The sequence below is a fragment of the Rhincodon typus genome, chromosome 6 (genome assembly GCF_021869965.1).
Source record: "Rhincodon typus isolate 14 chromosome 6, sRhiTyp1.1, whole genome shotgun sequence".
In the NCBI taxonomy this organism is placed as follows: domain Eukaryota; kingdom Metazoa; phylum Chordata; class Chondrichthyes; order Orectolobiformes; family Rhincodontidae; genus Rhincodon; species Rhincodon typus.
In genome coordinates, this window is record NC_063337.1 from 38,632,025 (window position 1) to 38,655,745 (window position 23,721).

The 23,721-nt window shown below is 39.8% G+C and overlaps 2 protein-coding genes across 9 annotated transcripts in view; one reads left to right on the plus strand and one right to left on the minus strand.

Moving 5' to 3' along the window:
- The first annotated feature begins 1,881 nt into the window (after positions 1-1,881).
- eef1akmt1 (EEF1A lysine methyltransferase 1) lies at positions 1,882-8,600 on the plus strand. 5 transcript variants are annotated; one of them, XM_020510551.2, is made up of 5 exons: positions 1,882-1,998; positions 3,064-3,221; positions 5,475-5,557; positions 5,712-5,992; positions 8,244-8,600. In XM_020510551.2, exons 2-5 carry the CDS (start codon positions 3,081-3,083, stop codon positions 8,384-8,386), a joined length of 648 nt encoding a protein of 215 aa, XP_020366140.1. In that variant the 5' UTR covers positions 1,882-1,998; positions 3,064-3,080; the 3' UTR covers positions 8,387-8,600. The 5 variants fall into 5 exon arrangements, with proteins under 5 accessions (XP_020366140.1, XP_020366141.1, XP_020366139.1 ...); XM_020510552.2 differs by having other exon boundaries at positions 1,897-2,004; XM_020510550.2 differs by having other exon boundaries at positions 1,996-2,397.
- An 895-nt stretch (positions 8,601-9,495) lies between these two features.
- ift88 (intraflagellar transport 88 homolog) overlaps positions 9,496-23,721 on the minus strand; it is a 136,112-nt gene continuing 121,886 nt past the window's right edge. For all 4 annotated transcript variants that reach the window (XM_048597600.1, XM_048597602.1, XM_048597601.1 and 1 more), the window contains one exon: positions 9,496-17,464. In XM_048597600.1, coding sequence (XP_048453557.1) covers positions 17,343-17,464 — 122 coding nt within the window. In that variant the 3' untranslated portion in view covers positions 9,496-17,342. The remainder of the gene's footprint in view (positions 17,465-23,721) is intronic.

Genomic DNA, 23,721 nt, shown 5'->3' on the forward strand with positions numbered 1-23,721 from the left:
CTGATACTTAGCTTGTGGCCACTCCAGGGCAAACACATGCCTGATGTCCTACTTGAAGAGGACCACTCAGCAGTAACCCAAAAACTGGACATCTGCCTCCCATAACTGGCAGTTTCTGAATGGGAAGTACAGCTCTCAGATTCATCACATGATGTCATCTAAAATCTTTTATTTTAGAGAAAATAACTGCAGAAGAAGACAAACAGGGATAGCTCCAGCAAATTATATATATGCTCTGATGTGCATGACCAATGTCAAAGAGCAACTAACGTGTTGCAGGAATTATTATATCATCAAATGTGGACATCGCTGGCTGTACTTGAATTAGTTAAGTACTTTGTATCTTTTTGCAACATCCGTTACTTTGAACTATGTTACAGTGTAGAAACTGTAGCTACATTGTGTATTTTATGATTTTGCATGATCCTGCCAGCAGCAGTGAGATGAATTAACTTTGTGTTGGTTTAGGAAATTACATTCACCAGAAAACTGGAAAACTGGAAAACTCCTTCCTCTTTGAAAAGGACCATGGGTTATTAAAATTTACCTGCAATACAGAACAGGCAGGTGATAGGAAACGTCCCATGTGATACTGAACTATATTAGTGAAGATAAAGCAAGATTCCCTACTCCGTTTGTACTGACAGTTGATTTCAGTTAGGATAAATATGGAAGCACCAAAATTTTCCTCAGCTTCTCTGTCCAAAGATGTGCAAATTGAGTGGATTGGTCATGCTAAATTGCCCATAGTGGTCCAGGGAGGTGTAGATTAGGTGCATTAGCCATGGGACATGCAGGGTTACAGAGTTAGTTGGAAGCTCTTTGGAGGGTTGGTGTAGACTTGTTGGGCCAAATGGCTCATTTCTACACTGTAGGGATTCTAATTTCCTGTGTGAAAAAGTGAAAATCACCTCTGTTTCCCTCTCCTGATTGCTATTCAATGGCCAGGTTTCAGATGGAGTTAAGGTTATAGTTGGTGCCCATGTTATCTACTCCATCCTCCTGCAGCCGAATGCTCTGTTGGCAATGCTACAGAAGTGAGGTTTACTGATGAAGATTGGTCATTTTGGTGAATCGCAGATTTAACTATGTAAAAGAGTATAAGCAGGTTTCCCTACAACAAAATGTAGTCCGTTTTGGTGGCTGCAAGATTGATGTCCTTTAGGAGGAAACTGAGATGTAAGAATAGTGCAATTTAATTTAAAATTAATTGTTGTAAGCATTGCCCTTATAAAGGACATAGGTTTGTGCCCAACGTTAATGTGATTGCTGCCATACTATCAAGAAGTCGTGAATTTCAGCGGGAAAAAGAAATCAAGTTCCCATGTGCTATTCTTTTATAGTTTATCTTGTACATTAACAGAAATAACGAAAAGCCACAACTGTTGACATCCGAAACAAAAGAATAAACTGCGCGCCTGTTCTGCAAAAAAAAATGCAACGTTTTGGATGAACTTGCATTGGAAGCAAAACACCTTTTTTTCAGATTTTTCATGGATGTAATTTAACTAAAATGAATTGGGCGGCGATTGGTTGGGAATATCTGTGAAGATTTAAACACTACGCACCAGTGGAAGAATCGCGATAAAGTTGTGTTTCTTCCAACCTTGCTAATTGGTAAAGACCTAATACAAACCGTTTGAAAGTTAATTATGAAATCCGAAACAGAGCCTTATTTACAAAATTATCGTTTAAAAACCTTCATTTCATTTTTGCTCCCGCTCTAAACCCACAGATTCACTTCCTTAGATAACAAGGTGTAGAGCTGGATGAACACAGCAGGCCGAGCAGGAAGGCTGGCTTGATGTTTCGGGCCTGGGCCTAGACCTAGATATATATATAGGCCCGAAACGTCAGCTTTCCTCCTCCTCTGATGCTGCTTGGCCTGCTGCGTCCATCGAGCTCTACACCTTGTTGTCTCAGATTCTCCAGCATCAGCAGTTCCTACTATCTCTGATTCACTTCCTTTTCCGGTGGGTCAGATGTCAGAGGGGAAAGGTTGGTGTGAGTATAAGACCATTCTCTCTGTTTCGGTCGGTGTTTGGGGTTTAATCATCAATTAAATAGAGGCGGCGAGCTGGTAGGGGCTGTAACTCCCTAACTATATTTCGGGATAAAAATCAGAAAATGCTGAAGATACCGAACGCCTCGGTTCAAAGAGAGAAAGAGTTAACGTTTCCGGTCGAGGATCTTCAGCAAAACGGACCAAGTTGCAGAGGATGAGGTTCAAAGCGTATCCAAATACTTCAGATAAACTGTTAAATTCCTAACGTCTGCCGGTTCAGATAAAGGTCACCGCAGTGAAGCTGGGCTGCTTTCTCCATCACAAATGCTGTCTGACCTAACAGAAGGAAGCTCTGAACAGCCAGAGAAAAGGCGTTTTGCACCGGGAGCTCGGTTTGTTCAGCAGCGATTGAAATCCAAATCCGGCAACACCGGTGAAGGGAGAAGTGGAGTTAACGTCTCAAGGCGAATATGACTAGTTCAAAATTGAAGGAAGTTAGAAATGTTATAGGATTTATGAAGTTGAAAGGGGACGGAGAGAACAAAAGAGCAAGCTTGGGAAAAGGTAGAGAGTGAGAGGTTAAATGACAAAAATGTCGGAACAAAACGCAAAACGAGTGCAAACAGTCGTAAATAAACAAAGCATTTGTCTAGAACGAGTATGACTGACTGACAGAATAATGGTCAACTAGCTCTGTCTGAAAGCAAATCTTTGAAAAAAAAACTAGATTTAGACCAGCGCAAGGCAAAAAGAAAATCAAAATGAGCCATAGAGTTCAAGGCACTTCTGCTTTTGGTCTGCTGCAGTGTTCTAGTGAAGTTCAATGCAAGCTTGAGGGCAGGTAGTTCATTTTGTGATTAGATACTTCGCAGTGTTCTGGGCTCGATACTCAACAATTTCAGACCACTGACCCTAGCCCCCAGAAGGAGAGTGACAAAACCTGAGCGAAGAGAACTGTTAGCAAAGTGAGCTAACTTTGGAACTAGAAAGGCAAGGGTGACGTTTGTGTTAAATGTATTATTTGATGCATGTTATACATCCTGTTGATTTTGTTCCAGGATAATTCGCCATCAGAATGAACGATAGTGATGATGATAATGACATTCAGTTGTCAGCCCATGCTTTGGCCGCCCTGCAAGAGTTCCAGCTGGATCAGCAGAAGAAGCAATATGCAGGGCTCAATAATTATGCTACTGGGTCTATAGAAGAAGACTGGGTAAATTATTGATGACTTTTATCTTTGGTTCTCTATTCCTGAAAAATAGTTGGAATAATATATAGGTAAAATTTTGAGCACATATACACTGCAGTAGTGTGGCTAGACTGTATTATTTCAGTATAAATGACAAGCTGCTGAATAGCAAAAAGCACAAAATGGATTTAGGTTGAATTGCCTCAACCATGATAGGATGACTGTTGCAGATAACTTTGAGATGGGTTGTGACACAAATGTTGGGGCAGATCAAAGTGAACCTTACTCTGAACATTTGCTGAATAGATTTGATGGAAAGAACTTCATACACTTTTGGTAGATAAAGTTGATAAATCTTAAAATTCCCCAGGGTTGATCTGTCTGTATCAATACAAAGATTATTTAAAGAAAGCTTTTTATTGAAGCCAGAACATCCTATCAAACTCAGAAGAAATCTCACAATTCTGGTAAACATTTATTTTTCAATGTTTTTTTTAAATTCACTCGCGGATGTGGACATCATTGGATGGGCAGAATTTATTGTTAATCCCCACTTACCCTTTTAAAAAAAAATGGTAGTAAGCTGCCTTTTTGAACCACTGCAATTAATTTGGTATAGGCCTCTTAATGATGTGTATTTTACCAGCTCTGTATAATTAAAAACATTATTGTTGACTCAGAAGAAGAATGCTTGAAAGAACTTGTAGTGCATTCTAAAGAATCCTACTTCTTCATTTGTAACATGCAGTATGGGCTGTTCATACGAATACTGTCTCAATGGCTTAGTCCATTCACATGAATGTTTTTTTTAATCAATTTGTTCTTGCGTATGTCTGTACAAGGAGAACTTAGAGCATGCTTTATTTTTATAGTTACTCTCAAGTGTTTTTGTTGTTTAAATGTAAATGCCGATGCTAGGAAATCAGGGATCACTGCTTTGCTAAGTCAGCATGAAAAGCCTCAATTAAAGTGAAAAGGTGCTTTCTATCTAGCATTCGTCTTCAGTAATTGCTCTAGTGCAGTTGCTTCTTGGAATTTGTAATGATTCTGTTTTAGTTTCGCTCCACAAGCAGAATTCTGTTTAAATGTGTAAGTATTGTACAGAATCCTGAAAGGAGTGACATCCATAATATTGATTTTCTTTTGCTTATCAATATTTAAACTGTTAACTGAAGAAGTTCTGGTAGCATGTTTTCAGAATTATTCTGTTATAAAGCATAAAGAATAAGCTAAAATATGACTTCAATTCTAGGAAGAACATTTTAGAAAGAATGCAGAGGAATGTTTACTAGAATTGTACCACAATGAGGAAATTCATTTATGTGGAAAAACTAGAGAAGCTGGAATTAGTATTCTTAAGGGAAATAAGGGTAAGGAGAGATTTAATAAAGTTGTTAAATGCAAAATACTAGCAATGCTGGAAATCTTAAACAAACTCAGAGAATGCTGAAGAAACACACCAGGTCTGGCAGCATCTGTGGAGAGAGGAACAGAGTTAACATTTTGAGTCTGGTATGACTCTTCTTCAGTTCTGAAAACTTAACTCTTCTCTGCACACATGTTGCCAACCTGGTGAGTTTCTCCAGCATTCTCTGTGGTTAATAAAGTTTTTCCCAGTTACGAGAATTTTGATACAATGGATTGAGACAAACTGTTCACACTGGCTGGAGGATTGTTAACCAGAGATGACAGATTTATGATCATTGGCAGAGAAAAATGTTTGTACTTGGCGAGATGTTATGGTCTGGAATGCATTGCTCAAAGGCTAGTGGAAACAGATCCAGTTGTAACTTTCTAAAATGGTATAGCATATTTGTGTGACAAAGAAAAATGTGCTCTGTTGGAAGAACCAGGAAGTGAGATTAATAGCTCTTTTGAAAAACCAGCACAGACACAATGGAGTGAGTGGCGTATTCTGCGATGTCTATTTCTGTGATTGTTGTTCTGTCTGAACAATGCCTTTGATGTTGAAAGAAATGCCCAAGCTTTTTCAGCATCTGATATCTTTTGCATACATGTGTAGTGGATTTTCTTTTTTAACTTGATAAGTTTTTTTTTTAAATTTTATGTTCACTTCTTTAGAGATGATTTCAAACAATATGTCTAGGCAATACATTGAACTTGATTATAATTTGAATATAGTTATGGAATATAGCAACACTTGCATAAAATTAGAGTTTAGAATCTTGATTTTTGACTGCATTATAAACATTTAAATCTGCTGACCATAAATGTTGTGAAACTAATTTCTAAAATTTATTTTTAATATTTTAACAGCAATTAAGCCAGTTTTGGTATAATGATGAAACTGCTCTACGGCTAGCCCAGGAAGTGATTGAAGCTTCAGGATATAATGGCAAGTATGTGTGTTTTTTTTAACTAGACAACATCTTCATGTTTCTCAGGTGCATCACTTAAATCAGGAAGTGAGCCAGTGCATTTACAAGTTCATATAAGCATTAGCTGAGACAAGCATTCCAATATCGTATTTTATTCATGTAATTTATTTTTCAGAATAGCTTGTATCAGCACCCCAAGTGTATTTCAGAAACTGAAGCAGCTTTGGAATGGAGAATTCTCTGCTATTCTTTTGGAGTATGACAGACGATTTTCAGTTTATGGAAATGAGTTTGTTTTCTATGACTATAACAACCCTATGAATTTACATGAAGATCTCCAACCTCACAGTTGCGATATAGTGATTGTTGACCCACCATACCTCTCAGAAGAGTGTCTCAGCAAAATAACATTAACAGTCAAATATCTAACAAAAGGGAAGATTCTTCTTTGTACTGGTATGTGGACATTTTTCAGTTCATTGTATTCATAGAAAAGCATTAACCCCCTTTTTTAGCAGTTAAGGATAGTTGAAAGTTGGATATAGAAAAAATGCTAAATTGAATGCATTGATTGCCCTCTGTTGGTGGGTCTACAGACATGGTTCTGTTGACAACAATTATTTGAGGAACATAGTTTAGGAACAGCCAGCATGGATTGCTGAAGGGGGAAATCTCATTTGACTAACTGGAGTTTTTTGAAGAGACAACAGAGGGGTTAAATGAGGGTACTGCTGTTGATGTGGTGTAGACAGACTTTCAAAAGGCATTTGATACAGTGCCACTGCTTCAGATTTGTGAGAAAAGTCATAGCACATGGAATAAAAGAGACGTTAGAAACGTGGACACAAAATTGGCTGTGTAATAGGTAACTGAGAGTAGTGGTCAATGGATATTATTTTTGATTTACTTTAGATTAATTCGTTCAGGTGTATTATGACATACTTCTGGAGCAGCCAGTACGTAAACCCAGGCCGTCTGGCTCAGAGGCAGTTTCACGACCACTGCACTATAAGAGTCCTCATCTTTTGTGATGCATTAGAGCCTTCCGTTCTACAAGCTGAGCTATTGAAGGTGTGCCACAAATCACAAACCAATCAAGCCACCACCCTCCCACTCTGAGTGTTTGATCGTATTCGAACCCAGGACCCCGTAACGTTACGTGGGTATCTGGATTAATAGATTAGCGATAATATCATTAGGCTGCTGCCTCCCATATATTTTTATTTAAACTTGGTGCCATGTTTAGGTATTTTCTAATCAACCTGCTCAGGGATGTTGTCACACACCTCTGCAACAGGTGGAACTTGAACCTAGGCCTCTTCTTCCAAAGCCAGGGACATTACCATTGTGGCACAAAAGTCCTTAAGTATTCACAGCAGGGCTCAAACCTGTGACCTTTAAAACACCTGAACTCATACCAGAGGTCTACTGTCTCATTAGAGAGACGTGACTGGCTGTTATGGCGAAGGAGAAGATTGAACCCCTCTGATAATTAACCCAAAATACCAGCCCCAAACTATTAACTATTTCCTAATAAAACCAGATTCTAATTGTATGCTGTTCCAATAAACACCGGTCCCACTTATAAAACTCTTAAGTAATAAGAAAACAATAAGTTAAAACTTAGTCTCTCAAAGTTCACACCGAATGTGTCTTTCAGAAAGCTTTGCCTTCTCCTGTGTCTCTCCATCCGTTCTTCTACTGATTTTGCTGTCAGGGATTTTTTTTCTATAATCTCCTCAATGATGAGTCTTAGCTAGAAGTGCCGTGGTACCTTTGATTTTTTTTAGACAGCTTAATGATTTTGTGTGAGAGCTAGTTTATTTCTCAGATGGAGGATTTGCATTCGCTTCAAATGGCAGTTGGCTGTCACCCCAATTTTCAAAAAAAAAACCTTATATACCCCAAATGACACATCACTTTCTTATAATATGATTTGTTTCAGGTTGTCAAAATCATCAGTTTTAAATTCAATTGGCTTTCAATCACTGAGTATTTGGTTTAAATTAATTGGCTGAGTCCAGCTTGTTGCCGAAACATCAAAATAAGACTGCTGTTTTGCCTGCCAACTGTAAGGCCTTTTGATACACTTGTTTTAATTTTGGACTGTCTATACACTACTTGCAAACTTCCAAGCACTGTCCTTTAAAGGGACCATGCACTGCTTCTCCCCACTATCATTTTTACAACCAAATTCCAACTTCCTGCCGTCCAATTCATGAGTATTCAATTAAACTTCATAACACTGGTGAAAAGTTTAACCTGACAGTTCCCACACTTCATGTGAGGTTGAGACGATAGGGACATTACAGTGACCTCAGCTGGTACAGGAATTGAACCTGAGCTGTTGGTGTCACACTGCATTGCAAGCTAGCTATCCAGCCAATTGAACTAACTGATCCCTGGTAAATTTTATTGGGAGGCAGCATTGAATATGCGTAATGACAACTTTTAGATATTTTCTAATCACTCTATTCAGGTCAGGTGGTAATGCAGAGACCTTTATTAGTTTTTGTGGTTCTCACTCCTAATTTCTATCTATTAACCTTTGGTGAAAAGTATATATTTCAGGATGTTAGCTGAGGGCACAATTGTTTTGGCTTTGATGCTTTAAGCAGTTAGTTTATGAGGTTTTTTTTATCCAGGCTTAGGATGGCCAGTTGAGTGAATTATTTATTTATGATATGTTTGACTTTCTCTGTTTCAGGTGCAATCGTGGAAGACCTAGCAGCAAAGTTGCTTTCTGTGAAAATGTGCAAATTTCTCCCAAAACACAATCGGAATTTAGCAAATGAATTTCGTTGTTACACCAATTATGAGTCCAAATTAGATTTGGATTCTATCTGTTAAATATTTAAAAAGGAAAAGGTAATGACTGTATCATATATTAATTGGAAAGATTTTGATTTGTAAAAGAATTGTCACTGAAGTTAAGCCCAAAACATTGATGCATTGCAGGAAGTTTAAGCTAATTCACTATCCAGAGCTTATTTATCCCGCAAATTCAAACATACTTTCAATTTTTGTTTTCAGTTTGTATGAAGAGAAAGATTCATTGGTGCAATCTTCAGAGGCTGTGTTTGGTATTTTGGTTCTCTTGGGGATGGAGGGGGCGTGAAGGGATGCATTTCTTCGACATGCAACAAGGGGCAATATCATTCTGAGCCATTGAGGTTCTTTACAACATCTGTCTCTAGAACATGATTTGCACAGAATGTTGGTGACCACGACAACTGGTGAAAATGAAATTCAGTTAATCAATCTGAAATTCAAAGTTAGCCTCAGTAATGGTGACCATGCAAACATCAGATTGTCACAAAAACCCACCTACTTCACTAGTAATATTTAGGAAAGGAAATTGCTCAGCTGGCCTATTTGTAACTCCATGCATTGTGGTTAACTGTGAACTTGCAAACTGCCACAGCCTAAAGTCAAAAAGAAATAGAATTGGATTGATGACCCGGCACTGACTCGTTCTACTAGTCGGAATAGTTCTCACTGACATTGGCAGGGGGCTTATGCCAACATTACAAGATTTAATCCACAGACTAGTCAAGCAATAGCTTGACAGTAATGCTGATGGAATCACATCTTACAGCAAATTTCCTGACATCTCCATCACGAACCTGGGCTATGTTCTGTCCTAGTGCAGGACAGATCCAGCAGAGGTGAGGCACAGTAGTGTACAGTTGCGGAGAGAGTTAACTATAGATTCCTCAGCATTGATACTGGATCCCATGAAATATCATAGTCTCAAGCAGTAGTCATTCCTACCTGTTACTATTAAGACCAGATTTACCTGTTACGCGAAGACTGGGTGAGGACAAGGTCCAGCAGAGTTTTCCTTCACCACTTGCTGAAGGCCCACTCTGGCAGATACTGCATGCCCTTAAGGATTCAGCTAGCTTGGTCGGTCAGGAGTAGTGCCACCAAGCCAGTCATGGTGAAAGGCTCAGAAGTACCTCACTTCGTATATGTTGTCTTTCCTTGCCACCCTCTGCTTCTAAGTGATTTTCAAGATTGTCAGCTGGGGCATTGATACAAATAAGGAGGCTATTTCCTTCCCATATTTGAGTTGAAGACACTGGATCCCACAAAAACAATGAACCCCAACAAAATCTTGATGTGTTAAAGTTTTGCAAAACAACTAACCACTCCTGTAAGGAAGTTGTTCAGTAAAAATACCTGACAATGTGGGAAATTGTCATAACATGTCCTACCTGCAAACTGTGGGACAAATCCAATCCAGTCAGTTACCTCCTAATGGTCTACTTCTGATCATCAGCAATGTGATGTATTGTTAACTGTGCTATCAAGTAGCACTTAAATGGCAATAAACAACTCAACAAAGTACTGTTTGGATCAAGCCAGAAAATATGGTAGAATCCAAACATGGACAAAAATGCCAAACTCATGAAATAGTTGAGTGACACTGCACATGATGCCAATTCAATATTTGACAGAGTGTAGTGTCAAAAAGCCTTAACAAAATTTATGTCAGTTGGAGTTGGGGTGAAACCTCACCATCAGTAGGAGTCGGGCATCACAGAAAGAAAGATGGTTGTGATTGCTGGAAGCAAAACGCCTCAACTGCAGGAGATTGTTGCAGGAGTTGCTCAGGGTAGTGTCCTCAAGTTATCATGAGGCTGTAGATATCCAAACAAGGGAACTTGGCTATCCAAATTAAATTCTCTAAGGATGGGTCTGTTCTTTCTTCACTTAATTTCCACATTCTGAGTTCCAGATGGCAGGAATTCCAAAGTTCATTTTGAGTAGAGACAGATAATTATTTAATGGTCAGCTGCCTGTGTGAATGAGGCATGCATGAACCATGTCCCACCCCTTCAATAATGGGAAATTCTGAGTTCTGCATTGCAGCAAAAATTAAGACTTTATTAATTGGAGTCTTAATACAGAATCCTGGCAAACACGACTATGTGTCTTCCTCCAGTATGAAAACCAATCAGTCACTACTAATGTCTACTTCTCATCATTTAGCTAAATTCATAAAGATGAAAGTCACCAAAGACCCATTCTCTCATTAGGGAATGGTTGGCTTAGGTCATCATGCCTCAGGCAAGGGGTGAGGTTGAGAATGTAGGGCCTCAGCTGGTATGGGATTTGAATCCACACTATTGGTTTTACTTTGCATTGCAAACCAGACATCCAGCCAACTGAGATAACCAACCCACAACCTAATATTTTGTCATATTTACTACATGGGGTTTAGTTTGTGTGCAAGCTTATGCAGCAATTTATAACAACATTTTGGAAAACCATGTATGCTACATGACTCATCAACGCTTTATGTTATCAAAAAAGCCCATCAATTTGTTACATTTTGATTTGTCCGTAACAAATCCATACTGACTTTTTCTTAACTAGATTACATTTGTCCAAGTGACTATTAATTTTGTTCCCAACTATTGTTTCTAACAATTTTCCCAAGAGCTGCACTCGTTTGAAAAATAGTGTAACATTTGCAGTTTTCCAGTTCTCTGGCGGCAGTCTTGTGAGGATGGGAAGATTACTACCAGATCCAGGAATCTCAAGTTTGCTCTCCTGCACCCCATCTCATCAGTCACACATTCATCTGTTTTTACTTCCTCTTTCTACCCTCAGTAGCATGTGGTAATGGTACAGCTCCCAAAAAATCTGCAGCAAGACCTCATCCCTCTTTTTACCTACTTTGTTTGTGCCAATATCAATCATGGTTTCTATCTGTTCACCCTCCCCTCAGTGTGCTCTACAGTGACATTCTTGATCCTGGTAAGAAGGAGGCAACATACTATCCTGGATTCACGACTGCTCCCATGTCTCCTCGTTTTCTACTGCTATACTTGTCCAGATATCCATCTGCACAGCTACGTGAAACTGCCATTGCATTTCCTAGATGAACCATCACTTGTCAACATTCAGAACTTAATAATGGTTTGGATAGCGAGATATAGTCCAGGGATTCCTGCTGTATCTTCCCAATCCTGTTTGACTACTTAGCAGTTAATTTTCTCTCTGCCTTTACACCACTAAATTGCAGGATGCCTGCATAAACAAACACACTTGCAGATAACTTGTGGATTTGCCACAGTGACGCCAGCTGTTGATTAAGCTCCGAAGCCCTGAACTTCCGAATTCCTATGTGGAATAAATCACAAACTAGTTCTCCATTTCAGAAGCAGATAAGGGCACTAGTTTTTTGAGGGACTGTGATCAGAGCTATGTTTATGGCACCACGAGCAGTTCAGAGGAAAAAGGAACAGCAATAGTGATTGAGGATTTGTTAGGGGAACAGACAAACATTTCTAGGCTATGGATATGGCTGGGTTGCTATATTGCCTCCCTGATGTCAAGATCAACGATCAGAACAGCTGCAGGACATTTGCTCTGGAGAAGGGTGAACAGAGAGCTTATTGTCCATGTTGATGCCAATGACTTGGGTGAGAAGGGAGATGAGGTCCTGCAAATAGAATTTAGGGAGGTAGGTAGAAAGTTAGCAAACAGGATCTCAAATGGAGCAGTTGCCAGATTACAGCCAGTGCTCTGTGCAAGTGAGTGCAGAAATAGAAAGATAAGGCGGATGAAAAGATGACCCTGGAAGGACAGCTTTAGAGTCCTGAAAAACTGGAACTGGCACTGGGGGCGGTAACACTAGTACAAGCAGAATGGGTTGGAAATGAACTGAGCTGGGACTGAGTTCCTTACAAGCTATTTCGCAAGTGCTGTTGGGAAGGCTTTAAACAAGCTTGGCAGCGGTGCAGGAACCAAGAGAGAACATCAGACAAGAATACTGGGGTTCACAAATATTTGGAGACACATAGCACTGGAATAAACAACAGTAAGTTAATTGGCAGTCGGAGGAAGTAGTGAAGATTAAATCAGGGTTATTGCGTATACACACAAATTCACATAGGTATGGTAAATAAGATTCAGGAGTTACAGGTGCAAGCTGATGTATGGAAATATATGGCAAGAACAGCAAAGATGCTCAAGGAGGGCAGACTGTTAAATGTTCTCAGATACAAGGTGTTCAAAGAAGGTGGGGTGGAATTATTGGTGAAAAAAAATATTGCTGTGCTGGAGAAAGAGGAGGTCTCAGAGGATTCAAAGACAGAATCAATTTAGCTAGAGCTAAGAAACAAAAAGGTGAAATTACATTGTTACCGTAGAGGGCCAACTATTAGGAAGGATGTAGAGGGTCAAATCTGCAGGGAAATTATAGAGATCTATAATGGGGCCTTCAAATACACAAATATAGACTGGGATATTTTTAGTGTTACGGGCGAGTGTTATTGTACTGCTTTCAGTAGAACTTCCAACAGCAGAATGTGTGCAGTCCAACAAGAAAGAATGCACTCATGGTTCTAGTTCTTGGAAATGAGATGGGAAAAGTGGATTAATGTGTGCAGTCCAACAAGAAAGAATGCACTCATGGTTCTAGTTCTTGGAAATGAGATGGGAAAAGTGGATTGAGTGTCAGTGGGGCAACAGTTAGGAGATAATGATAGTTGTAACATAAGGCTTAGAATGATTGAGTAGAGTGACAATGGTCAATTCAGAGTAAGAAAAATCAGTTGTGGAGAGCTGACTTCAATGGGGTATGAATGGATCTGTGCAAGACAGTTAGGAATGAAAGGCAAGAGACACTGTAAACGAGCAATGGACTACCTTCAAAGAGGAGATAGTTCAGGTATAGTCAAGGTATATTCTCTCATAAGTGTAAGGTAACAAATCCAAACCTCCGTTAATAACAAAAGGAGATAGATATTAAGGTAAAAAAGAAAAAGTGTGCTTATGACAGGTGTCAGATAGAAAATACGATTGAAAACCAAAGGAATACAGAAGGTTTGAGATGAAGTAAAAAGACATATTTGAGAAATAAAGAGGAATTATGAGAAAAGACAAGCAGCTAATATAAAAGGGAGTCCCAAAGTTCTGTAAAGACCATTAAATAAATGTGTAAAAAAGAGGATTATGGCTGATTAAACACCAAGGTGGGGGATTTACACATGGAGACAGGAAAGATGTGTAAGTGTTGGAAAAGGTGCAGAGGAGATTTACCAGGACGTTGCCTGGAATGGGGGGAAGGTCTTACGAGGAAAGGTTGAGAGAGCGAGGGCTTTTCTCTTTAGAATGTCGAAGGATGAGAGGTGACTTGATAGAGGTGTACAAAATGATCAGAGGTATAGATAGAGTGGACAGCCAGAGACTTTTTCCTATTACGAGGGGGCATAGTTTTAAAGTGAGTGGAGGTAGATATAGGGAAGATGTCAGAGGTAGGTTCTTTACTCAAGAGAGTGGTAGGGGTGTGGAATGCATTGCCAGAGAGGGTAGTGGAGTCGGCCTCATTAGGGACATTTAAGCGGCTATTAGATAAACATATGGATGATAGTATAAGGTAGGGGTGGAGGTTAGATAGACCTTAGGTTTAGGGTAAAAGTTCGGCACAGCATTGTGGGCCGAAGGGCCTGTACTGTTCTATGTTCTATGAGATAGATGACATAGCTGAGGTATCAAATGAATATTGGCATTACCAAGAAGGTAGATGGTATCACTACTCATGGTGACAGGAGGAAAGTTTATCACTTGAAGCATTCAAAATTGATAATGAGGAAATCTTGAATAGATTTTGGTACTTAAGACACCAGGATGAGATCCATTCAAGGATAACGTTATAAGATAGAGCATAAATTTCATGGGGACTGGCCATAATCTTTCAGTCTTCCCCAGACTCAGAGGTGCCAGAATACTAGAGAATTGCAAACATTACACCCTTGTTCAAAAAATAGTTTACAAGGATAAGTTCAGCAACTACAGACCAATCAATTTAACTTCAGAGAAGGGGAAACTTCTGAAAACAGTGAATCAGGATCAAATCTGTAGTCATGCGAAAAAAAGGGCTGATTAGGAAGAATCAGTATGGATTTCTCTAATGGAAATTGTGTTTAACTGACTTGCTGGAGATTTTTTATTTGAAGAGATAACAGAAAATTTCATGAGGGTAATGCTGTTGATGTGGTGAATATGGACTTCCACAAGACATTCTGTCCAATATCACATAACGGACATGTGAGAAAGATTATAGCTCATAGAATAAAAGGGATAGCAACAATGTTGATATATGATTGGCTGAGTGATAGAAAACAGAATAATGGTCAATGAAATTTTGCAGGCTGGAGGAATGTTTGTAGTGAAGTTCCCTGGGGTTTGGTATTGGCACTGTTGCTTCTCAGATATATATTAAAATGCAGGGACAATTTCAAAGTTTGCAAACAACATGAAACTTGGAAGCATTGTAAACTATGAAGAGGACACTGTAGAACTCCAAAGTACATAGACAAGTTGGTGGAATGGGCAGAAAAGTGATACATAGGATTTAATGCAGAGAAGTGTGCAGTGATGTATTTTGGTTGAAAGAACATGGACAGAGAATATAACATAAAATGTACAATTCTAAAGGGGGTGCAGGAGCAGAACGATCTGGGTGTGTATGTGCATTGAGCATTGAAGATGGCAGCACAGGTGAAGACAGCAGTTAATAAAGCATACAGTATCCTGGCCTTTATTACTAGGGGCATAGAGTACAAGAGCAAGGAGGTGATGCTAAATTTGTATAAGATTTCAGCTAGAGTACTGTGTATAGTTCTGGATGCCACACTATAGGAAGGATTTGAATGCATCAGACAGGGTGCAGAAGAGATTTACAAGAATGGTTCCAGAGATGAGAAACTTCAGTTATAAGGAGAGATTAGAGAGTTTGGGACTATTCTCCTGGGAGAAAAGAAGGCTAAGAGGAGATCTAACAGAACTTTTCAAAATCACGAGGGGGCACAGATTTAAAGCAATTTGAAAAAGAAGCAAATGTGAGGTGAGAAAAAAAATCCTTTGCATACAAGTAGCTCAGGTCTGGAGTGCAATGCCTGTAAGTGTGGTGAAGGCAAGTTCAATTGAAGCTTTGAATTGGATGATTATTTAAATGGAAAAATGTGTAAAGGTAAGAAAACGCAGGAGATTGGCACTAAACCAGGATGCACATTTGGTGTGCCAGTGCAGACACAATGGACCAAATGTCTAGCTTCTGCGTCATCATACTTGTGTGATTCTGTGAAAAGGATTTCTCCTCATCTCTGTCTTAAATGAGAAACCCCTTATTTTTAAACTTGATTCCAAGTTTTAAATTATCGAACAAAAAGAATGTCCTTTGGAGTTCCACCATGTCATATCACCTCAGGATCTTGTATGTTATAATCAAATTGTCACCTTGGTCTGCTAAATTTCAGGAAATACAAACCTATGGTTTTGGAGTAGATTTGTAGCTCGGGTTGTGGGTGTTGAGGTTGGTTGGCTCGCCGAGCTGGTTTCTTGTTTCGCAGACGTTTCGTTACCATGCTTGGTAACATCCTCAGTGCAGCCTCTGATGAAGCGTCGGTGTGTTTTCCCACCTGGTTTCTAAACTCTGGAGTCCGTTGAGATGGACTGCCTCACTTCTGGTTTTCCTTCGTAGTGGAATGTATATGGGGTTGAGTTCAATGTTTTTATTAATAGCATGTTTCGTGGAGGGCCAGGCTTTTAGGAATTCCTAGAAATTCCTAAATTTAAACTGATCCCCACCATGCCTTTGGCAATGAAGGGACTGCTTTACATCACTGTCCTCATCACTACTCCTATCTTTCACCTTTACTTCTGCCATTTTAACTCGACTTTCAGTTCCAACCTCTTCCAACCAGTTCAAAAACTCTCTTTTTCGGCCTTCCTTCTGCTAGGGCCATTCTTTCGATTCAGGCTGTTTCTGTTTGGGACATCTGTCGCAGCCTTTCTTCATAAAAAACCAGGACAAAAATTCCTCTTAAAGCCTAGTATTGTCACAATTCTCCTTCATCAATGAAGTCTGCAACAATCCATAGTTGTTGATATTCTGAGCTACTAGAATAGATCACAGATCATAGAATCCTGACAGTGTGGAAACAGGCCCTTCGGCCCAACAAGTCCACACTGACCGTCAGAGCATCCCACCCAGACTCATCCCACATAACCCACCTAATCTACACATCCCTGAACACTATGGGCAATTTAGCATGGCCAATCCACCTAGCCTGCACATCTTTGGACTGTGGGAGGAAACTGGAGCACCCAGAGGAAACCCATGCAGACATGGGAAAAATGTGCAAACTCCACACAGACAGTCGCCTGAGGGCGGAATCGGTACTGTGAGGCAGCAGTACTAACCACTGATCCACCGCACCGTCCCAAATAGTTAGAGTTTATTGTATAGAAGGCAAGTCTGGTAATGTCAGTGAGTGCTTTGGCTTATTTACAAAACTACAGTTACATGCATCAGTTTTGATTTTATGTTTAATAAGAAAGTAATGTTCAGAAATAGTACAAAAATTTAATTACACTGGCACAGAAGTAAATAAAATGTTGACATGCCTTCAATCCTAAATATGTATTTTCCTTGTCTATAAATGAAATATTAAATAGTTAATCACTGATATTCAAATATAATTACAACTAGAGATATTAGCCTATCATGGAACATGCATTGCGAAGAATTATACAACTACCATTGCCTTAACATTATATCACAAATATTAAAATATCAAAAATATACAAGTTTTATATTTACAAGGAACTTAATAGTTAATTACAAATGTAATAAAATGTATTAGCAAGCACATTAAAGCAACTATAATCGTGACAAGTATAGAATAAGTACATTTAATATGTACATTATCAAAGCAAGAATATTGTATGTCATCTATGAAAGTGACATTTCTTTGGATTTTTTTGACCCGAGTGGGTGCAGTTATTACTCTGGTAACAAATCATCTCCAAGTTCTTCATCTGCAAATTCATCTTCTTCAACCCGTTTTCGAGCTGCAGTTCTGGGTCGTTCTATTTGTGGCCCAAGCGGATCCACATATGAAGCATCTATATAGACAGTAATGAAAAATCCATTCTAAATAGTGCATGTTTTCATTAAATTTTATGTCGATTACTGAAACCATTCAAGATTAATTGTTAGATGTTTCTAATGTGTGTTTGAAATCAAGCTGGATCCAGCAGTCAAAAATATTGCTTAAAACAGATTCGACTTAACCTACCTGGTTGTTGATGTACAAAGCATTCTCAGTATCCTTGTACACCAGTCAAGAAAAGTAGACAGGGAAGCAATTAGGGAGGCAAATGGTATATTGGCCTTCATTGCAAAAGGATTTGAGTTCAGAAGTAAGGATGTTTTACTGCAGTTATACATGCCTTGGTGGGACCACATCTGGAGTATTATACTAGCCATAGAGACAGTACAACAGAGATTCACAAGGCTGATATTGGGATTAGCTGAACAGTCCCATGAGCGGAGACTGGTTTGATGGGCCTGTATTCACTGGGGTTTAGAAGGATGGGAAGTGGTCTGATTGAAACATGCAAAATTCTAACAGGACTGGGCAGACTAGATGCAGGGGGGGAAGTTCTCCCTGGTTGGGAAGTGTAAAACCAGGAGTCAGTCACAGGATACAGGATAGGCCATTTAGGGCGAGCTAGGGAAACATTCCTTCACTCAGATGGTAGTGAACCTGTGGAATTCTTTACCAGAGAAGTCTGTGGAGGCAATCACAGAATATATTCAAAAAGAGATAGATATATTTTAAATATAAAGCTATCAAGGGGTATGAGGAGAAAGTGGGAAAATGTCATTGAGACAGAGGATCGGCAATGTTAATGGTGATTGGCGGAGCAGGCTTGAAGGGCTGAATGGCCTACTGCTGCTCCTGGTTTCCATGTTTCTACCTGAAAGATAGTGAGTGCCGTTTTGAAAGCATAGGCCACAGCTACCATCATTCTCAGCCATCATCTGATGATTATCCAAATAGAAATGATATGCAGGGATATGGGGAAAAGGCAGGGGAATGCCACCAATCATAATGTTCATTTGGAGAGATGGTGAGGATATTCTGTGAAACGAGTGACTTCATGTCTTCGGCTTTTGATTCACAAATCAGAATTTTGGCTGTGGGTTAATAAAACAATGAAAATCAAGGTTCATTTAGAAACCTGATGGCTTTATTTGTGCTGTTATAGAAATGGAAGCCAAAAACTTGAACTTTACAAACTAGTAAACTACAGATACATTCAGAGTCATCACAAAGGTCAAGACAATTTCACAAACTTGTAAATTATGTGGCAAAGAGTTCTAAAGATGCACAATCTGCTTTGACAAAACAAAACATTATTCTTAACTCTATCCTAAAAGGGCAATCCCTAATTTTAAAACCATGCCCTCTACTTCTGGCTTCATCTGCAAGAAGAAATATAGTTTTCACATCCACTTTGTCAAGAAAGTTCGGATCAGTCAGAGCAACGGCGGGAGCGGAGCAGAGCAAGCTTGGGAATAAACAGCAGCAGGAACTTCCAGATAAATATCTGAAAAGCGGGGCCTAGGTCAAGGTCAGCTGAAGTAGCAGTGGGAACAGAGCAGAGTTTGTTAGAAATAGAAAACAAAAATGAGAAACCTAATTTTGATCAGTAGTGGGTAAAGTTATGTGATTGGTTTATTGTCTATAGTTGATAAGGTTCACAATAGCAAGAGAACTTGGCCCTGTGGAATGCTCCTCCTGCGACATGTGGGAAATCAGGAAGTATAGGTTCATGGTAGGCTGATCCAGAAGATTAAGTCGCATGACATCCATTGTGAGATGGCAAACTGGATACAAAATTGGCTTGGTGATAGAAGGTAGCTGTGGAAAGGTGTTTTTCTGACTGAAGGTCTGTGAACAGTGGTGTTCTGCAAGGATCAGTGCTGGAACCTCTGTTGTTTGTAATGTATACAAATAATTTGCATGAAAATATAGTTGCTATGATCAGTAAATTTGCAGACACTACAAAAATTAGTGGAGTTGGGGTTAGTGACAAAGGTTATCAAAGGATACAGCAGGATATAGACCACAGAGTCATAGAGATGTACAGCACAGAAACAGACCCTTTGGTCAACTTGTCCATGCCGACCAGAATAAATCTAGTCCCATTTGCCAGCATTTGGCCCATATGTTTCAAAACCTTTCCTATTCATATACCCATCCAGATCCTTTTTAAATGTTGTAATTGTAGCAGCCTTCACCACTTCCTCTGGCAGCTTATTCCATACATGCACCACCCTCTGCGTGAAAAAGTTGCCCCTGAGGTCCCTTTAAAATCTTTCCCCTCTCACCTTAAATCTATGCCCTCTAGCTTTGGACTCCGTTACTCTTGGGAAAAGACCTTGTCTATTTACCCTATCCATTCTCCTCATGATTTTATGAACTTCTATAAAGTCATCCCTCAGCCTCCGACACTCCAGGGAAAACAGCCCTACTCTATTCAGCCTCTCTCTATAGCTCCAACCCTGGCAACATTCTCGTAAATCTTTTCTGAACCCTGTAGAGGTGACCTGTACCTGGCCATGTAAGGTGGCTTGTACCTGAACTCACTAAGCAGCCCATGCCTGTTTAGAAGATGGCAGACAGAAGCTAAGCAAAATTAAGCAGCATGCTCACACATTGAAATACAATGGTACCTTTGAACATAACTGCTAGAAGGTCAGTAAAGGAATGCTGTATGTTCCCATCCAAGACAGTTCTGATAAAAGGATGCCTTAGGACAGATAAATGACCAATTCCAGCTTTATTAATGAAAGGGTGATTATCCCAGTAAATGAATAATGTCAGGTCCTAGATTAGCCCCTCAAGCAGCTGCAAGGATAACAGATGAAGTTATTTTGTAATAAATAGTTGCATCTTTGAAGCTGCCAGCAATATTAAATAGTTTCTAGCTAAAAATGCTCTAATCATAGAAGTTGGTTTCAATACATAACCAGGATATAATACAAGCCTTAAAAAAACATTTAAGCTTAGATGTAAAGATTGACTAGCCTTAGAAGACACCTCCTCTTATGCCCTGAACAAGATAGATTGATCACAAGCCATAAATTACAAAATGCTGACAGTAGAAGTAGTTGTATAATGTTACACTCATAATTAATTTTATAATAGAAGTTAACCTTATAGCAATTAGTTAAAACTAACTGACTTTTTATTTTTACATTATGTAATTGGGACAGTGGGAAAATAAAAGGAGTAACTGAATGTGATAAAAGACAGCACCAAAACACAACGGGTAATAGAATTTGAGCTATCCTTACAGACAAACAAGTCTGAGAAAGACCCGAAGGAGTATAGCCATTAAACTTTTGGAATGCAAATAAAAAGGATGCATAGGAAGATCCCAAGGCCTAGTGATTACAATGTCTAGTTAATACCCTACGATCATGGGAACCTGGGGCTGTCCATGGAAGTGCCCATCACTGATTAGGTGTCCCACAGAATTGGGTGTTTGAATTAAGGGGAAGGATGATGACAACGTTGTATTTGACCACTGTAACACAAAATGCATAAAATTGCTGGTATCTCTTTGTAAAAGCAGAGGGTGTGTCATTGATCTATCTTCCGAAGCCAGATTCGAGAAAGATCCTTTGGCCCTCTCCCTGCATAAACCAGTTTCTGTTTGAATCCTGCCTGCCTCCTGAGTCTTTATCCCGGGTCAGGAAAAACGTTCCTACAAACCCTTTCAAGTTTCACAACATCCTTCTTATAGTAGGGACACCAGAACTGCATGCAGTATTCCAATAGTGGCCTAACCAATGTCCTGTACAGCCACAACATGACCTCCCAACTCCCATACTCAACGCACTAACCAATAAAGGCAAATACCAAAAGCCTCCTTCACTATCCTACCTATGATTCCACTTTCAAGGAACTATGAAACGTGGTAAGCCAAGGAGGGTTGCTTTTCATGAGAGGCGTGTGACCAGCAATGTGCCACAAGGATTGGTATTGGGTCCACTGCTTTTCCTCATTTATATAAATAATTTGAATGTTGACATAGGAAGTATGATTAGTAAGTTTGCAGATGACACCATACCAAGGTCTCTTTGTTCAGCAACACTCCCCAGAACTTTACCATTAAGTGTATAAGTCCTGCCCTGATTGGGTTTGCAAAATGCAGCACCTCACGTTTATCTACATTCAACTCCATCTGCCACTCCTCGGCCCATTGGCCCATCTGATCAAGATCCCGTTTGTACTCTGAGGGAACCTACTTCGCTGTCCACTGCAACTCCGATTTTGGTGTCATCTGCAAACTTACTAATCATACTTCCTATGTCAACATTCAAATTATTTATATAAATGAGGAAAAGCAGTGGACCCAATACCAATCCTTGTGGCACACTGCTGGTCACACGCCTCCTGTCATGAAAAGCAACCCTCCACCACCACCCTCTGTTGTCTACCTTCGAACCAGTTCTGTATCGAAATAGCTAGTTCTCTCTGTATTCTGTGTGATCTAACCTTGCCAATTAGTCTGCCATGAGGAACCTTGTCGAATGCCTTACTTAAGTCCATTTGGATCATGTCCACCGCTCTGCCCTCATCAATCCTCTTTGTTACTTCTTCAAAAATCTCAATCACGTTAGTGAACCACGTCCCATGCGCAAGCCATGCTGACTTACCCTAATCAGTCCATGTAAATCCTGTCCCTCAGGATTCCCTCCGACAACTTGCTCACGACTGATGTCAGGCTCACTGGTCTATCGTTCCCTGGCTCTTTCTTACCACGTTTCTTAAATAGTGGCACCACATTAGCCAACTTCCAGTATTCTGGCATCTCGCTTGTGGCTATCAATGAGACAAATATCTCAGCAAGGGGCCCAGCAATCTCTTCCCTAGCTTTCTAGAGTTCCAGGGTACACCTAATTAGATCCCAGGGATTTATCCACTTTTATGCGTTTTAAGACATCCAGCACCTCCTCCTCTGTGATATGAACATTTTTCAAGATTTCGCTATTTATTTCCCCCCTTTCTCTATCTTCCATATGCTTCTCCACAGTAATCACCGATGCAAAATATTTATTATCTCCCCCCACTCCCGCAGTTCCACACATAGGTGGCCTTACTAATCTTTAAGTGGCCCTACTCTCTCCCTAGTTACACTTTTGTCCTTAATATATTTGTAGAATCCCTTTGGATTCAGCTTAACCCTATTTGCCAAAGCTATCTCATGTCCCCTTTTTGCCCTCCTGATTTCCCTCTTAAGTATACTCCTATGGCTTTTATACTCTTCTGGGGAATCACTTGATTTCTGCTATCTATACCTGACATTCCCTACACCTAGCAGCCATCCCCTTCACCCTAACAGGAACACAGTCTCTGGATTCTTGCTATCTCATTTTGAAGACTTCCCATTTTCCAGTCATCTCTTTACCTGTAAACATCCACCCCCAATCAACTTTTAAAAGTTCTTGCCTAATACTGTCAAAATTGGCCTTCCTCCAATATAGAACTTTAACTTTTAGATCCAGTCTGTCCTTTTCCATCACTATTTTAAAACTAATAGAATTATGGTCACTGGCTCCAAAGTGCTCCCCCATTGACACCTCAGTCACCTGCCCTGCCTTATTTCCCAAGAGGAGGTCAAATTTTGCTCCTTCTCTTGTAGGTACAACTACATACTGAATCAGAAAATATTCTTGTACCCACTTGGCAAATTCCTCTCTATCCAAGCCTTTAACACTAAGGCAGTCCCACTCTATGTTTGCAAAGTTAAAATCCCCTACCATAACCACCCTATTATTCTTACGGAAATCTGAGATATCCTTATAAACTTGTTTCTCAATTTCCTGCTGACTACTGGTGGTGGCAATTGTTTGGGGGTGGGTGGTGGTTACAGAACAATCCCATTAAGGTGAGCATCCCTTTCTTATTTCTCAGTTCCATCCAAATAACTTCCCTGGTCATATTTGGCCATAATATCCTCCCTAAATACAGCCGTTATGTTATCCCTAATCAAAAACACCACTACCCTTTCTCTCTTGTCCCCCTTTCGATCCTTCCTATAGCATCTATATCCTGGAACATTAAGCTGCCAGTCTTGTCCATCCCTGAGCCACATCTCTGTAATTGTTGTGATATCCCAGTCCAATGTTCCTAACCATGCCCTGAGTTCATCTGACATACCTGTTAGGCCTCTTGCATTGAAATAAATGCAGTTTAATTTACCAGTCCTACCTTGTTCTCTACTTTGTTCCTGCTTGCCCTGTCTGTTTGACTTACTCTTTTTCCCAACTGTACCAGTCTCAGACTGATCCACCTTCCTCA

Bases quoted from the DNA above. Each gene is read 5' to 3' on its own strand.
- eef1akmt1 (XM_020510551.2), top strand. From the start codon at position 3,081: ATGAACGATAGTGATGATGATAATGACATTCAGTTGTCAGCCCATGCT. The intron at 5,558-5,711 runs GTATGTGTGTTT...TTTATTTTTCAG, and splicing joins GCTTCAGGATATAATGGCAA to AATAGCTTGTATCAGCACCC. The intron at 5,993-8,243 runs GTATGTGGACAT...TCTCTGTTTCAG, and splicing joins GAAGATTCTTCTTTGTACTG to GTGCAATCGTGGAAGACCTA.